General features: G+C 41.3%; 1 protein-coding gene across 1 annotated transcript in view; it reads right to left on the bottom strand.

Annotated features, from left to right (window-relative positions):
- LOC128697133 (extracellular sulfatase SULF-1 homolog) overlaps window positions 1-13,619 on the bottom strand; it is an 849,281-nt gene that overhangs the window by 79,448 nt on the left and 756,214 nt on the right. Inside the window, exons 6-7 of the mRNA XM_070104220.1 lie at window positions 12,230-12,329; window positions 2,210-2,361 (exon numbers count right to left, since the gene is read on the bottom strand). Of these exons, the coding sequence (XP_069960321.1) occupies window positions 2,210-2,361; window positions 12,230-12,329 (252 nt within the window). The remainder of the gene's footprint in view (window positions 1-2,209; window positions 2,362-12,229; window positions 12,330-13,619) is intronic.

Here is a 13,619-nt window from a genome sequence, read left to right as displayed (position 1 = left end):
TTTTTACACATTTTCAAATGTAAAAAAAAAAAAAAAGATCTACTTTTTTTACTTACTTTCAAATGTTGAAAAAACGTACATATACGTTTGGACCGTTTACGGGTTAAACTAAATAATATGAGTGAGTATTTTGTATGTTAAGCAGGTTCAAGTTCTTAAATAGCGGTGGGGTGTGTTGCCTGGCGTAGCAGTTTGTAATCAATCTCACGGCAGCTTTTTGTTGCATTATTAACCCGTAAACGGTCCAGAAGAGAGAGATAAGATTAGATAAGATTTCGTTCGGATTTTTAACCCCGGAGGGTTAGCCACCCAGGATAACCCAAGAAAGTCAGTGCGTCATCGAGGACTGTCTAACTTATTTCCATTGGGGTCCTTAATCTTGTCCCCCAGGATGCGACCCACACCAGTCGACTAACACCCAGGTACCTATTTGCTGCTAGGTGAACAGGACAACAGGTGTAAGGAAACATGTCGAATGTTTCCACCCGCCGGGAATCGAACCCGGGCCCTCCGTGTGTGAAGCGGGAGCTTTAGCCACCAGGCCACCGGGCCACCAAACGTATATATACGTTTGGACCGTTTACGGGTTAATGCTACATGGGTCAGGAACACACTTATCGCATGCTGCCTGAAATGCCTTGCTCAACTAGTGTCTATAAAGTGGATACAGTGGTACCTCGGTATGCGACCTTAATTCATTCCAGAAGGATGTTCACGAGTCGATCTGTTCGAGTACCAAATGAATTTGTTCCCATAAGGAATAACGTAAAGTAGATGAATCCATTTCAGACCCCCAAAAATACACTTACAAAAGCACTTACAATAATACACTTACATAATTGTTCGAGTTGGGAGCTTGTCATATACCGAGGTACCACTGTATATGTCAGTCATTTTAATTGTATAATATACTGTATGCCACTCTAAAGGAATAAAGTTCATTATTTGTTCTATTTGTAAAGCAATGTGCTTTGTTATGCATACACTATAAAGTTGCTGAAATATCTATGTACATTTCACATATTATAACACTATGCCAAATATTTTTATGGTAGATGAGGCACCATGAGCAAGGTTCCACTCCTGTACCCCTCAAGGAAGGTTCCTTGATGTTGGTGAGGGGCTCTTGATTTAGGAAATTGGATCTGTGCTCCAGTTCCCTGAATTAAGCCTGAATGCCTTCCACATCCCCCCCCCTAGGCGCTGTATAATCCTCCGGGTTTAGCGCTTCCCCCTTGATTATAATAATAATAATCCACTCCTGTAATATTAATAACTATAGATCTTTCCTTCAGCACATCAGCCATCTAGGCAAAGCGGCCCAAAAGGAAAAACAAAAGTTTTTATTATACATTTAGTAATGTATACAGGAGAAGAGCTTACTAGCCCCTTGCTCCAGTCATTTTAGTCGCCTCTTACAACATGCATGGCTTACGGAGGAAGAATTCTGTTCCACTTCCTCATGGAGATAACTATAGCTATGGTAAGAAATTACGAAACGCTTTGGGAGGAAGAAACTAACAAGGGAAGACACATGAAAGTCTACATTCTCCTGGTAATAATAAAGCCCAGTAGGGGATACTTTGCTGAACAAAACATGAATGTTGACACAATGTCAGGTGCAAAGAAATAGAATACATATACAGTGGACCCCCGGTTTACGATATTATTTCATTCCAGAAGTATGTTCAGGTGCCAGTACTGAACGAATTTGTTCCCATAAGGAATATTGTGAATTAGATTAGTCCATTTCAGACCTCCAAACATACACGTACAAACGCACTTACATAAATACACTTACATAATTGGTCGCATTGGGAGCTGATCGTAAAGTGGGGGTCAACTGTTTATATATATATATTTTTATTAACACACTGGCCATTTCCCACCAAGGCAGGGTGGTCCAAAAAAGAAAAACGTTCATCATCATTCACTCTATCACTGTCTTGCCAGAAACATGCCTACACTACAGTTATAAAACTGCAACATTAACACCCCTCCTTCAGAGTGCCGGCACTGTACTTCCCATCTCCAGGACTCAAGTCCATCCCGCTGGTTTCTCTGAATCCCTTCATAAATATTACCTTGCTTACACTCCAATAGCATGTGTTGGAAAAACAGTATAAACATGATAAGACTTTTTTCAAGTATACAAAAAACAAAAAAAATGGTTAGAACCCACTGTAATCAGGTAAGAAGTGTGACTGACCTTCGGATAATGGTCACCATACTTGATGAAGTGGCCATTGCGCTGAACAGTATAATTGTAGTAGCGGGAGTTCTTGATGAGGCCAGACCACTCCTGCCAGCCAGCTGGGATGTGCGAGCCATTGTACTTGTTGAGGTACTTGCCGAAGTAACCTGCCAAGGGAAAGGAATACTCTTACTGTTTTAAGTAGGGCATGTGTAACAGTTGTGTTTATTTCCAGTGCTCCCCTTTTTTCTTATTCTTAAATTATCTCCACCGTGGCCCGGTGGCCTGGTGGCTAAAGCTCCCGCTTCACACACGGAGGGCCCGGGTTCGATTCCCGGCCGGTGGAAACATTTCGACACGTTTCCTTTCAGTATTGTCCTGTTCACCTAGCAGCAAATAGGTACCTGGGTGTTAGATGACTGGTGTGAGTCCCACCCTGGGGGGCAAGATTGAGGACCCCAATGGAAATAAGTTAGACAGTCCTCGATGACGCACTGACTTTCTTGGGTTATCCTGGGTGGCTAACCCTCCGGGGTTAAAAATCCGAATGAAATCTTATCTTATCTTGTCACTGCTACTAACACCACTATTTCTTTGCTAACACTCCACTCTATGACCCTTTTTTTCATTATCACTACTACGTTTTTATTGCCACCTCTACCACTTTTGAACTTCTACTACTACTACTACTACTACTCTCGTTCTCCCACTCGCATCCCCTCCCACTCTCGTATATTTAATGGCTCCCTTCCCTTTGTGCATCTTTACGACCAATTAATGTTCAAAGTTAGACCAAAATGCAGTCGTAAGTTTCCATCTCCTGTGTGTGTGTTATCTGTGTATTGCTGCAGTTACAGGAGGGAAGAATGTGATACTATTAGATGTCATTTTACACTCATCCATAGAGATTACTGTATTTGCTGCACATTGTATTCATTTTTTCTTGATGTTTTGACCAGCATAGCATTGCACTTCACCAGTCAGAACCATGTAAAGTGTAGCATGTAAAGAGTATGTTACAATTTATTTGGCATATGTCGCACTCCCATATAGGCTGCCTCCCAATAAGTGAACCGGGTGCTAAGGGTTTAATGATCAATAAGGTACCCGCCATTAAATCAGCAGAGTGGAACCCTGAGTTTCAGCTGTAATCCGTTCCAGGAGCTAGACCTAAAGTCGAAACGGCCTAAAGTCGAAACGGCCTAAAGTCGAAACGGCCTAAAGTCGAAATGGCCTAAAGTTGAAATGTCCTAAAGTCGAAACGGCCTAAAGTCGAAGCAATATTTCCCATGAGAAATAATGTAAAGCCAATTAATCCGTTCTACCCAAAAAATATTCACAAAATATTCACAAAATTTTCTGTATATTTTACATACAGAAAACAATGAGAAATAAATATAAAGCATTAATTTTAATGGATAAATGAACAGTTAAATGAGTTTTACCTTTATTGATGACTCTTGTTGGCGTATGAGAGGCAGGACAAGACAGTTCTTCAATATGACACTAATATCAACTCTACGGCATATTTATCTATCATAATTCATCTAATATGGTGTAATAAACAATATTAATAACATATTATTATAATAAAAGGGAAGCACTAAACCACAAGGGCTATACAGCACTGCAGGGCAGGAAGGAAACGAGGGTATGTTAATAACATAGAAACATGATATATACTCTAGAATAAAATATGGTATTAAAAATGTCATGAGTGTTGGTATGTTGTTTCTTGTTAGGTGTATAAGGGCCACTGAAAGATAAACCTTACATAGTGGTGATGATGGCGGCAATGTTGTTGTCAAGTGGCCCTATGTAACTCCAATGACAATGGAGGAGTCAGTTTCATGCTGTGCTTTTTCTATCGATTAATCGCTTAACTTACTTGCTACACTGTTACTGCTACACTTTATCGCTGACTGGCGCTGTAGCCTCTATCGACTCATGCTGCTTTAGTATTGTACATATCACAGAATCACTGAAGAAGGCCCCTTCTCCACTCTCTCTTCCTCCTTCACTTTGGTGCTTTGCTACAATTTCTTTCTTCAATTCTATTGTGTTTCTCACTTTCTTTACCAAAGGACTGACACTGTGAAGTTTCTTTGGGCCCATGGTGGCTTATTTCACAGTCACAATCAATAAACAAGCACTAAACACAAGGAATTTATTGTGAAACGTTTGGATGAGCATGCAGGGTAATGTTCACTCAAGGATAAACAAAGCTAGTCTGGCTCACAACACCTGTGTGGGCAGGCACACAGGCACAAGCAGGTGGACAGGTCTGGTATGCTGGATGAAACGCAGGGTACAGGCTGAAACTCACAACAAAATTTAGCCAAAAAAAGCAGTCGAAACTCAAAGCGGTCGAAACTCGGGGTTTCACTGTATTATTGTTATTACTATTACGTACATTTAATGTAAGTGTTTACTTTCCTTACTGGAAAATAAGGCCACTGCTTATGTTCATTATTACGTTTATACTTTCAGTTATTACTATGAGTGCTTTTGTACTACAGTGGACCCTCAGCTAACGATGGCATCAGCTAACGTTAAATCCAGCTAACGATACATTTTAAAGCAAAAATTTTGCCTCAGTTAACGCTAAAAAACTCACCCAACGCGATTCATTCAAGATGCGTCCACGTGTGGCCTGAGCGTGCCTCAGTTGTCCCATGGGTGCCAGTGTTTACAAGCCAGCCAGTGCAGTCGCATCCATGCATACAATCAGAACATTTCATATTATCACAGCATTTTTTAGTGATTGTACCTGCAAAATAAGTCACCATGGGCCCCAAGAAAGCTTCTAGTGCCATCCCTGCAGGGTGAGAATTACTATGGATATGAAGAAAGAGATAATTGCTAAGTATGAAAGTGGAGTGCGTGTCTCCGAGCTGGCCAGGTTGTATACCAAACCCCAATCAATCCTCGCTACTATTGTGGCCAAGAAAACGACAATCAAGGAAGCTGTTCTTGCAAAGGGTGCAACTTTGTTTTCGAATAAGAGATCGCAATTGATAGAAGATGCTGAGAGACTGTTATTGGTGACAGCATCTCTCAAGCGATCATATGTGAAAAGGCTAGGAAGTTGCATGAGGATTTAATTAGAAAAATGCCTGCAACTAGTGGTGGTGTGAGTGAATTTAGGGCCAGCAAAGGTTGGTTTGAGACATTTAAGAATCATAGTGGCATACATAGTCTGATAAGGCATGGTGAGGCTGCCAGTTCGGACCAAAAAGTGGCTGAAAAATATGTGAAGGTATTCAAGGATTACATAGAAAGTGAAGACTTGAAACTTGAACAAGTGTTTAATTGCGATGAAACAGGCCTGTTTTGGAAGAAAATGCCAAGCAGTACCTACATTACTCAGGAGGAAAAGGCACTCCCAGGACATAAGCCTATGAAAGACAGGCATACTCTCTTGATGTGTGCTAATGCTAGTGGTGATTGCAAAGTGAAGCCTTTATTGGTGTATCACTCTGAAACTCCCAGAGTGTTCAGGAGAAACAATATCCTCAAGGCTAATTTGTGTGTGATGTGGAGGGCAAACAGTAAGGCATGGGTCACTAGAGACCTTTTCTATGACTGGTTACACCATGCATTTGCCCCCACTGTGAAAAATTACCTCCTGGAAAATAAATTGGACCTTAAGTCCCTTCTGGTATTAGACAATGCCCCTGGTCATCCTTCAGACTTGGCAGAGCGACTTTCTGGGGACATGAGCTTCATTAAGGTCAAGTTTTTGCCTCCTAATACCACTCCTCTCCTGCACCCCATGGACCAGCAGGCCATTTCAAACTTCAAAAAACTCTACACTAAAGCTATGTTTCAAAAATGCTTTGTAGTGACCACAGACACTCGACTGACTCTAAGAGAGTTTTGGAGAGATCACTTTAGCATCCTCAAGGCTTGGGAGGGAGTGACTAAGAGGATCTTGAACTCTGCTTGGAAGAAACTTTGGCCAGAATGTGTAGACAAAAGGGATTTTGAAGGGTTTGAGGCTAACCCTGAGAAGTGGAAGTCCTTAGGGTTGGAGGTCAGTGGAGAGGATGTGGAAGAGTTGGTGGAGGAGGACAATGAAGAACTAACCACTGATGAGCTGCAAGATCATCTTCAACAGCATGAGGCCAGACCTGAGGAAACTGCTTCAGAGGAGGGGAGAGAGAAATTGAAGAAGTTGCCTACTACAAAGATTAACCCTTTCAGGGTCCGTCCCATAGATCTATGGCTGGTCGGTGAGTGTCCAAACCGTAGATCTACGCCAAAATTCTAGCGCCGTCAAATTTAGCACGAAAGCGCTCATAGGCCTACATATGAGAGAATGGGTCTGCGCCGTGGGTGTGCGCCATAAACAAAAAATCTAGGCGCCTGCATAGCACTGTGGGAACGCCGGCTCAGTCACCCTTGTTCACCATGTCTCGTCGCAAGTCAGCTCTCACTCCCCGGAAAATTGGGACTCTCCTCTTCCTGTCTGATAGTTCTGACACTGATGGAAGTGGAAATGAAGACGAATTCTACGGCTTTGATAAGTTAGTGACCGAAAATAATGACCAGGATATCGATAATAGTGCAGAAAACCCCGACGATCCTCGACCTTCTACCTCTGGTGTGGGCACTCGTGACTCACGGTCGGGTGTTCCTAAACGTAAGAGAAAACTAATATTTTCCCGTGACCTGGCCTCTGACTTCAGTAATGACGATGATTCTGACGTGGATTGTGATTTTATTGCGCTCGACGATCATTCGAGTAGTGATAGTGAGGAAACATATTCACCAGTGAAGCGTCGGTATGTTCGCCGCCGCATGCGCTCGGGTAGTGTACCCTATGCTGTGCCCAGGGGACGGAGTACATCCCGGAGTACATCCCGGAGTACATCCCGTGGCCCTACACCCGTTTTAGGTAGTGATAGTGAGGATGATGTGGCTACACTTGGCATGGATGGGCCACAGACATCAGTGGATGGTGTTAGTGGGGCTGGTGGTGGTAGTGGCACCGCCATGCGTGACTCGCTGTGCCACGCGGGAACCTACGCTGCTGACTCGTCAGTTCAAGGACAAAGCGGAGCGTCACCCACCAGCCCGCCACAACCACCCGTACAACCAGCCTATGATGTCCAGTATCCACCAGCAAACCGTATCTGGGATTGGCAGCAAAATCCCAATTTTGTTCCCAGCCCTCACCACTTTGATGACTCGCAAAGTGGAATTCTACCTACCTGTCCCCTTGGAACCACGGCCAATGAACTGGAATTCTTTGAATTATTCTTTGACCAGCCATTGATGGAAATTATTGTCAGGGAAAGTAATAAGTATTTTCAGTACACCATGGCAAATACGATCTTATCACCACAGTCAAGACTACACAGGTGGAAAGAGACGACTGTTGCAGAAATGTATTTGCTTTTTGCAACAATAATGCTTATGCCTCACGTCTATAAGCATAATATAAAAGCATACTGGTCCACAGATCGGCTAATTTGTACCCCATCCTTCAGTGAAATAATACCAGTGAACAGGTTTATCTTACTGTTACGTATGTTGCACTTCTCTGACAAAACCAGGCCTGACAGAAGTGACAGGTTATACAAGATTAGAAATGTTTTCATGTATCTCAAACAAAAGTTCAGGATATACTTTTATCCATTCAAGAATCTTGTAATTGACGAGTCTTTGATTTTGTTCAAAGGTAGACTGTCATTCAAGCAGTATATACCGAGCAAGAGGAACCGCTTTGGTATAAAATTGTTTGTACTCTGTGATTGTGACAGTGGCCTGGTGTTGAATATTGTTGTATACACGGGTAGTAAAACATTGAAAGATACCAAGATGTTATTGGGTATATCAGGTGACGTAGTGAGAAACATGATGGCACCTTATCTTGGTAAGGGCCATACATTATATACCGATAACTGGTACACAAGCCCATTACTCAGTGATTTCATGCGAGTGAACAAGACAGATGTGTGTGGCACAGTGCGTTCTAATCGTAAACATATGCCCAGGCTCAACGCAGGTGTTCGTGGTGATGACGTGCAGGTGTTTACTGTCAATGACATCATGGCATTACGGTGGCATGACAAACGAGATGTCACATTGTTGACAACCATTCACCGTAATGAAATGCAAGACAGTGGCAAAGTTGATCGAGTGACTAATGAACGTATTCGAAAACCAGTGACAGTGATTGATTATACACAAAACATGCGCTTGGTTGACAAGTGTGACATGCAGATTGGTTTTGTTGACTGTGTTCGTAAGAGTTACAAGTGGTACATGAAACTTTTCTTCCATCTCATGGACATTTCAATGCTGAATGCATATAATATGTACCAAATAAAGACTGGTAACAGACCACCGTATGGTGAATTTTGTTTGTCTGTTGTCAGACAACTCATAATGAAGTACCAGGTAACAACACCTGCAATACAACATGGTCCTCGAATTCATCACAATATACCCAAGCGTTTGAGAAGAGAAGGTGATCATTTCATAATACAGCTTCCTTCAACTCAAAAGAAATTTGCTCAGAAGAGATGCATTGTCTGTGCACAAACAAAACGCCAGCAACAAAGACGCAAAGACACTCGGTTTATGTGTGAGGAATGTAAGGTGCCTCTGTGTATGGTGCCTTGTTTCAAGGAGTTCCACAAGCTCCAGCAGTTCTAAAACCATGTCCAGTGATTGTAAATATGTAAATATATGATAGAACATTAGTATTATACAATATTTGTGCATGTTTATTGTAATAAACAACAGTGGTAAACAATAATATGATAATAACTTTAGTGCGGTTATTGTGTTCAATACAGTGAGTTTATATATATACATTATATACAGTATTGGTCTCTCAGGCCCCAAATGTTAGTAGGAATAGAAAAAAATTGGAAAAGAAAAGAAAAAACAACTAAAACAACAAAATAATATAATACGCGTATGTGGAATTCGTCGATGTTGCCGCCACCACATCATTTTCTACAAACTTCTTGGCACTGTATCTCGGTAAGTACTGATCAGATTCTATTTTTTTTTGTTTTATTACCTTCACAAAAATATGCTCTTTAATTCTGTAAGAAAAAATAATTTTTTTTTTTTTCAAAATTTCTTGGACACTGGTGCGTGACTTCAGATTTTGGCCTTGGACCCTGAAAGGGTTAAGGAAATGTGTGCAAAGTGGCTTGAAGTGCAAACCTTTTTTGATGAAAATCACCCTGACACAGCTATTGCAAGCCGTGTTGGTGACTATTACACTGACAATGTTGTGAACCACTTTAGGAAAGTCATAAAGGAACGGGAGGTACAGGCCTCTATGGACAGATATGTTGTGCGACAGAAGTCCAGTGACTCCCAAGCTGGTCCTAGGGGCATTAAAAGAAGAAGGGAAGTAACCCCAGAAAAGAACTTGATACCTCAAGTCCTAATGGAAGGGGATTCCCCTTCTAAACCTTAACAACTTCCACACTCTCCCCTCCTCCCATCCCATCAATCATCACCAGATCTTCAATAAAGGCAAGTGTCAGTTTGTGTGTATTAAAATTAATATTTCATGTTGTAAAATTTTTTTTCTTTCATACTTTGGGTTGTCTTGCACAGATTAATTTGATTTCCATTATTTCTTATGGGGAAAATTAATTCAGCTAACGATGAGCTTTCAGGAACGGATTAATATCGTTAGCTGAGGGTCCACTGTATTTCCGATAGGTGTCGTAATGAGTGAAATAAAACTTGGAAGTGTCATCAAAGTGTTTCATCTAGTAAATACAACTTAATAACCACTATGAATATCAAAATGGTATACAATACTGAGAACTTGGTAAGTAAGACACATAGGCAACATTTTTATTCCGAAACATTTCGCCTACACAGTAGGCTTTTTCAGTCGAGTCCAGAAAGTAGGCAGAAGCAGTAGAGATGTGAAGATGATTACATCATCTTCACATCTCCCTTGAAGATGTAGATTTGAGGTTGTCAGTCCCTCAGCCTGGAGAAGAATTCTGTTCCAAAGTCTGAAACATCATTTCAGACTTTGGAATAAAGATGCCTAAATGTTGCCTATGTGTTTTACTTACCAATTTAATAACCACTAATGAAACTTGTGCTAAACAGAGTTAATTTCTGTAGATGAATGGTTCAGAGAACCGACATGTTGATAAATTAGACACATGTGCAACTCTTGGGTATCTTTATTGAAGAAACGTTTCGCCACACAGTGGCTTCATCAGTCCATACAAAGGAGAATCTTGAAGAACAGGAGGAGAATGAGGTAATCAGTTGTGATGAATGGTTTGAAAAACCGACAAGTTGAAGATTGAGACACTTATGCAGCATATGGAAATCTTTATTCAGGAAACGTTTCGCCACACAGTGGCTTCATCAGTCCAATACAAAGAGGAAGGCGTAAGGAGAGGAGGAGAATGAGGTAATCAGTATATAAGCCACGTCTACGGCCCTATGCTGTACATTCTACAAGATTGATGGACTGAACACATCGACTCCAGGTTGAGGGACTGATTACCTCATTCTCCTCCTCTCCTTACGCCTTCCTCTTTGTATTGGACTGATGAAGCCACTGTGTGGCGAAACGTTTCCTGAATAAAGATTTCCATATGCTGCATAAGCGAGGTAATCAGTCCCTCAACCTTGAGTCGATGTATTCAGTCCATCAATCTTGAATAAAATACGGCATATCAGCGGAGAAGCAGCTTATAAACCGTATGGCAGGAGAGGTGCAGCAGTCATAGGTCGTGTCACATTTGTTCAATGTGGAAGTAGGTCGTGTCCAAGAATTATGCAAGCGAAGAATTCAGATCCCATTGAACAAATGTGACACGACCTACGACTGCTGCACCTCTCCTGCCATACGGTTTACAAGCTGCTTCTCCGCTGATATGCCGTATTCTATTCAAGATTGATGGACTGAACACATCAACTCAAGGTTGAGGGACTGATTACCTCATTCTTCTCCTGTTCATCAAGTTTCTCCTACGTATGGACTGATGAAGCCACTGTGTGGCGAAACGTTTCCTCAATAAAGATACCCGAGAGTTGCACATGTGTCTAATTTATCAGAGTTAATTTCTGTTCCAAAGTTCCTTAATTTAACCCGTAAACAGTCCAAACGTATATATACGTTTTTTCAACATCTGAAAGTAAGTAAAAAAATGTAGATCTTTTTTTGTTTTACATTTGAAAATGTGTAAAAAAACTTTTACCTACTTTTTTTTTTGTTACATATGAAAATATATTAAAAAAAGTAGATGTACTTTTGTAGCAGTACGAATTTGAACGTCGATTTGTTTGGACCGGGGTTTTTACACAGGAAGACACTAATAATATTCCGGTAATTAATTTTTATAGTGGATCAGAAGAAGATAAATTATGTAACATGCCCTGTGATCTTAATAAAGTTCCTTGTGCTCTAAATCAAGACTTTTATTAAACTACACTGTGATTAAACAGACTATATTCTGCCTGAAACACAATTCCTTTATTAAACAACCAAGTGCTTTACAAAATTATGGAACATTACTAGACTGGACAGGCACCTAAAGTCAGTACCTGATCAGTTGGGCTGTGGTTCATAAATTGGATTCTGTGCGGCCAGCAGTAACAGCCTGACTGATCAGGCCCTGATCCGCCATGAGGCTTGGTCACATACCGGGGCCACGGGGGTGTTGACCCCCGGAGCTCTCTCCAGGTATACTCCAGACCACATTTGGGTCTAAAGACTGTTTTCTTTGTCTCACTAACCTATGACTAGAGGGAAACAGCATAGAGTTCGCTCTACACAGTGTCTTTCAAAGTGATTTTAAACCTGTTATATTGGTAAACAAACCATTCCACGAGTGGGGTTAGAACCCCCGATCAAAGAGTCAACAATCTCCATACCGACGCATTAGCACTGGCCCGGTGGCTAACGCATCGGTCTGGAGTTTCTTGACTCTCTGAGCGTGGGTTCGAACCCCACCTGTGGAATGGTTTGTTTGCAAATGTGTCATTACGATTTCATGAGCACTGTTAGACTAATCCCCAGCTCACCTGTTCTGTAGCCAGCAGCACTGAGGTAGGTGGCAAAGCTGCGGCGCTCGTGTGTGTCCTGCCACTGTTGTGATGAACAGTTGTGGTTGTTGGTGTAAACCTGAAAAAACACCGAGAGAGGATTAGACTGGGAGTGCTGTTAGAGCACTAAGGGAAAAAACGATGTAGTAACGTAAACAGCAAGTCAGAAGCCTACTGTTGCAAGCATTGCAACAGTAGGCTTCACCTTCGTGGGTTTCACCTTCGTGGCTTCATATTCCACAAAGACTTTAGATATAAAAGTACATCTTTAATGAGTTGAAAGATAGCTCTAGGCCTTTGGTGTTGCAATCACATCATCAGGAGCTTGCAATGTTGCATAAAGGAGGATGAAATCTGAACAAACACATTCAGAGTGATTAGTCACTCTGAACGAGTTTGATTGGATTTTATCCTCTTTCTTGCAACATTGCAAGCTCCTAATAATGTTAGAGTATCGTGAATTTCCGCTCACCATGAGGCGCGCTAAAACAAGACGGGTTCGATCCCTCGGCTAGTCGCAGTGTTGCTATGGTAACAAGATGCTGCAACTGATATCTGTTCACTGACAAATTGCAATAAAATGTCAATTTGAGAACTGATACTTGTAGTGGTGATAATTGTAGTGGTGATATTTGTAGTGGTGATACATGTAGTGGTGATACTTGTAGTGGTGATATTTGAAGAGGTGATACATGTAGAGGTGATACTTGTAGTGGTGATATTTGAAGAGGTGATACATGTAGTGGTGATACTTGTAGTGGTGATATTTGAAGAGGTGATACATGTAGTGGTGATACTTGTAGTGGTGATATTTGAAGAGGTGATACATGTAGTGGTGATACTTGTTGTGGTGATACTTGTTGTGGTGATACTTGTAGTGGTGATATTTGAAGAGGTGATACATGTAGGGGTGATACTTGTAGTGGTGATACTTGTTGTGGTGATACTTGTAGTGGTGATACTTGTAGTGGTGATAATTGTAGTGGTGATACTTGTAGTGGTGATATTTGAAGAGGTGATACATGTAGTGGTGATACTTGTTGTGGTGATACTTGTAGTAGTGATACTTGTAGTGGTGATACTTGTAGTGGTGATACTTGTAGTGGTGATACTTGTTGTGGTAATACTTGTAGTGGTGATATTTGAAGAGGTGATACATGTAGTGGTGATACTTGTTGTGGTGATACTTGTAGTGGTGATACTTGTAGTGGTGATACTTGTAGTGGTGATACTTGTTGTGGTGATACTTGTAGTGGTGATACTTGTAGTGGTGATACTTGTAGTGGTGATACTTGTTGTGGTGATACTTGTAGTGGTGATACTTGTAGTGGTGATATTTGAAGAGGTGATACATGTAGTGGTGATACTT

Source organism: Cherax quadricarinatus, chromosome 89 (genome assembly GCF_038502225.1).
Source record: "Cherax quadricarinatus isolate ZL_2023a chromosome 89, ASM3850222v1, whole genome shotgun sequence".
Lineage (NCBI taxonomy): Eukaryota > Metazoa > Arthropoda > Malacostraca > Decapoda > Parastacidae > Cherax > Cherax quadricarinatus.
The sequence above is the reverse complement of the archived record's forward strand: the minus strand, read 5'-3'. Positions and strand labels throughout refer to the sequence as shown.